This window comes from Otolemur garnettii, unplaced genomic scaffold (genome assembly GCF_000181295.1).
Source record: "Otolemur garnettii isolate 467f Iridium unplaced genomic scaffold, OtoGar3 scaffold00021, whole genome shotgun sequence".
NCBI lineage: Eukaryota > Metazoa > Chordata > Mammalia > Primates > Galagidae > Otolemur > Otolemur garnettii.
This window is the reverse complement of record NW_003852416.1, coordinates 24,810,109-24,813,655: the sequence shown is the minus strand read 5'-3', so window position 1 is coordinate 24,813,655 and position 3,547 is coordinate 24,810,109. Positions and strand designations below refer to the sequence as shown.

Below are 3,547 nucleotides of genomic sequence, written 5' to 3'. Positions count from 1 at the left end.
ATCGCTTTCTCCCAAACCCAACTATGCCTGGGGCAGATGGGTGAAGATCTGACAGACCTTTAGTTAGGCATTCATAACACAACCAAAAGGACTGGAGGAAAGCTCTTTGCCTTCCCACCAGTCATATTCCAATGGGGAGGTGGTCAGGGACTGATTCCACTGAAGTTTTTTTTTAATATGTTCTCTTGTCCTACATAAATATACAAAACAAGAAAAACCATCAGTGTGGTCAGTCCATGCCCCCCATTTGGGATGTGACTATTAAGTAACAGAGAACCTAATTTGTACCATGAGGCCTGCAGAGCCCTAAGCAGAGAGCTATGATGAATAAAATATTTTTAATACTTTTCTAAAGTACCTCCTTTCATATATAAAGATTCCTTCAGTTGGGTCTTCTATTATGCTAAATGCTCTCTTCTGGTCATAGGCAGGTGAGGATCTGTTTAGCCAAGAAAAGCAGGCTGCCTCAGAGCTTCCCATAGGGAATATTTAAATCTGATTATTTTCTTTTCTTCACTTATTCTCTAAGTTGAGAATTCCAAGTAGTAAGATACACAGGACAAGGATCGGAGAGACTGAGCCTTTTTGAGAGTCTATTGCTCTGCTGAATGCCACTTTGAAGGGAAAGAAGAAGTCAAATGGCAATTTCCAGTCTGTTCTGGGTTGGCCCCTTGGAGGCTCTGGCTTCTGGGTAATATCCACAAACTTCACAAGAGTTGTCAAAGAAACTTCTTGGGTAACCTACAGGAAGAAAGTCAGTGATAGGTCAGTGCCCATTCATACAACCCTCTAACTTGGATGTTGTTATTATTTTCTCTGAAGAAAAACCAAAATCAAATTACTCTATGCAAGATAGCCTTTATCTAATATTGGTCCTAAGTGGTTCTCTTTCTTTCTTTCTTTTTTTTTTAGAAACAGAGTCTCACTTTGTCACCCTTGGTAGAGTGCTGTGGCGTCACACAGCTCACAGCAACCTCCAGCTCTTGGGCTTAGGCGATTCTCTTGCCTCAGCCTCCTGAATAGCTGGGACTACAGGCACCCGCCACAACGCCTGGCTATTTTTTTGTTGCAGTTTGGCCAGGGCTGAGTTTGAACCCGCCACCCTTAGTACATGGGGCTTGTGGCCCACTCCCTGAGCCACAGGTGCTGCCCATACATTCAATTTTTTGAGGAAATTTTGCAGGTGAGATTATTGCGATATGTTAGTGTTATTATATAGTTTCACTGTGAAATGGGAAATAGAAAGGTAATAAATTTTCAGCTTTGGGTTCAGTGTTGTCTTGGAGTACACTTAATTAATGTGCTATTCTGACTCATTTCAGAATAAGAGGAAGGCAATTTTGAAACTACCCATTAGCAGTTTTGGGCTGGAATTGAGGTGATACCCTCATAAGAGTATAGTATTATATCAGGAAGCCCACTGCTACATACCCAATCCACCTCTACCTACCCAGCATTAAGTAGTATTAACAGCCACATTGTAACCTCCAGCTGACTCCTTTCAACTGGTTTCAAATTCAGACAGGGAAAACAGCACTGTTATTAGCCTCCTCAAAGTCCCAAATCAGGGAATTTCTGGAGTCTCCAGCCTACACCCAGAACTGACTTCTCTAAGATAAATATGAGCTCATGAAGTCATTCTTTAGGCCCCTGTCTCAAATCCCTATCTTTAAGTCTATAGTAGTGTTTCACTGTCTAGGAAACCTCATGTCACAAAAGTAGTTTGATGCCTATAGTCCCAGCTACTTGGGAGGCTGAGGCAAGAGAATTGCTTAAGCCCAGGAGTTGGAGGTTTCTGTGAGCTGTGATGCCATGGTACTCTACCCTGGGTGACAGCTTGAGACTCTGTCTCAAAAACAACAATAGCAACAACCAACCCCCCCACCAAAACAAACAAACAAAAAAACCCCAAAAAACAAAGCACAAAAGTAGTTTGAACAGAGTTGGTCTTTCAGACTTGATGTGCTCATCAAGAGCTACTACTGGATTTGATTTTAGTGTAGTGTAAAGACATGTCTTCTCCCTTTATATCACAAATTCATTCCAACCCAACAAGAAACAGATATAATACAAATATTCCTTGTCCACTGAAATGAGAAGATACCATAATATGTAAAAACAGAAAGCAGATGGAGGCAATATTTCACAGAAGGAAAGAGGCCACACCTGAAAGTCTTTAGATACTAGAAGCAAGTAGACTTTCTCTGTAGAACCATGAAAGAATCAATAATAGTAGATAACAAGGAGGCAGGGACAATGAAAAGTGGAGGGGAGTGGATAAGAAATCAAGGGTTACGCAAAAAGCAAAATTACACTGGGGACGGTTATCGAGGAATTGCACAACCTCCACATCTAAGGAAATTAAGTCTTAATCTGTGGCACCCCTAAATCTTCTAAATTCTGTCTATTTCTCATGGCCCTCTTAACTTCCACCTGAGTTCAGGTGATCAGTTTCTGCTGGTGAGTTTCTACAGCAGTGTTAGGACAAATTCAGAATTGTTCTTACTTCACCTGAGTATTGTCTCACACCTTCCAGGGATGATGTCTATCCTTATCACTTTACACCCAGCTCTGGGCACGGTACTGGTGGAGAGTAAGCACTCAATAAGTTTTTTTATTTTTTTTTCAAACAAATGAGTAAAGGTATTTTTGGAAATAGGGAACTAAAAAAATAGCAAGAGATAATACATCACAAGGTAAAAGTATGCCATAGCTATTTAACAGTCAGCAACTACAAATCTATTTGATGCCATATTCTTCGTACCACACTGTAATTAGGATCCCTAATGGTTGGGCTTAGTTAATTCATTCATATGTTTATTAGCAGATATTTCAAATGAAATGCTTACCTTTCATATATTAAAAAAAAAATTCCCTCCGTTAGTTGTAAGGAGGTTTGGAACAAATGCAGCTTATGCAGTGGATAGTCCAATGAAAAGGAACTTGAATTGCACTCACTAGGTCACTGAATAACAGTGAATGTTACTTACCCATTTTAGAATTTGAGTTTTAGTACCACATGAAGAATAAAGGGTTTTGAGTTATGTTCAATGTGTTATATTTTAATTTTGAACTCTGCAGTTTTTCAATTATTGTTTTAGAGTTATGTGGAGGCAAAATTTAGAGAATTCACTGTCCAGCATGTACATCAAGGGCATTGGGGAAAAAATCTCCCTCAAAGTATGGTTATCTCATTTCTTTTATCAAGACAGACAAAAGACAGCTAGTCCAATCAGCACTTTTCTTTTATTACAGATCCAGTTCTATTAGGTATGGTTGACTTAATTTATTTCTACTTTAACCTATAATACTTCACAATGTTCACTTTAGAAATTCCCATCAACAATTTTAACACTTTGTAAAGTGTGGGGGTGCTTATTTGCTTCAATTCAATTTATAGTGCAGCAAGATTCTTTGTCACAAGATAAGATTTACTTTGTAACAACATGAATAGTTTGAATTAAGCTTCACTTGGCTTTGGTAACAGGAAGTACACCCAATATACTACATTACATCTGTATAATTATTATTATTATTTTTTTTTTTT

The 3,547-nt window shown here is 38.7% G+C and overlaps 1 protein-coding gene across 3 annotated transcripts in view; it reads right to left on the bottom strand.

Annotated features, from left to right (window-relative positions):
- Positions 1-319: 319 nt before the first annotated feature.
- Positions 320-3,547, bottom strand: part of TCTN3 (tectonic family member 3) — a 29,612-nt gene continuing 26,384 nt past the window's right edge. For 2 of the 3 annotated variants that reach the window (XM_012803552.2, XM_023511603.1), the window contains 2 exons: positions 1,825-1,849; positions 320-728 (listed from right to left, as the gene is read on the bottom strand). In XM_012803552.2, the coding sequence (XP_012659006.1) occupies positions 514-728; positions 1,825-1,849 (240 nt within the window). In that variant the 3' untranslated portion in view covers positions 320-513. Of the gene's footprint in view, positions 742-1,824; positions 1,850-3,547 lie in introns of all 3 variants that reach the window. The other variant, XM_023511604.1, reaches the window with a different exon arrangement.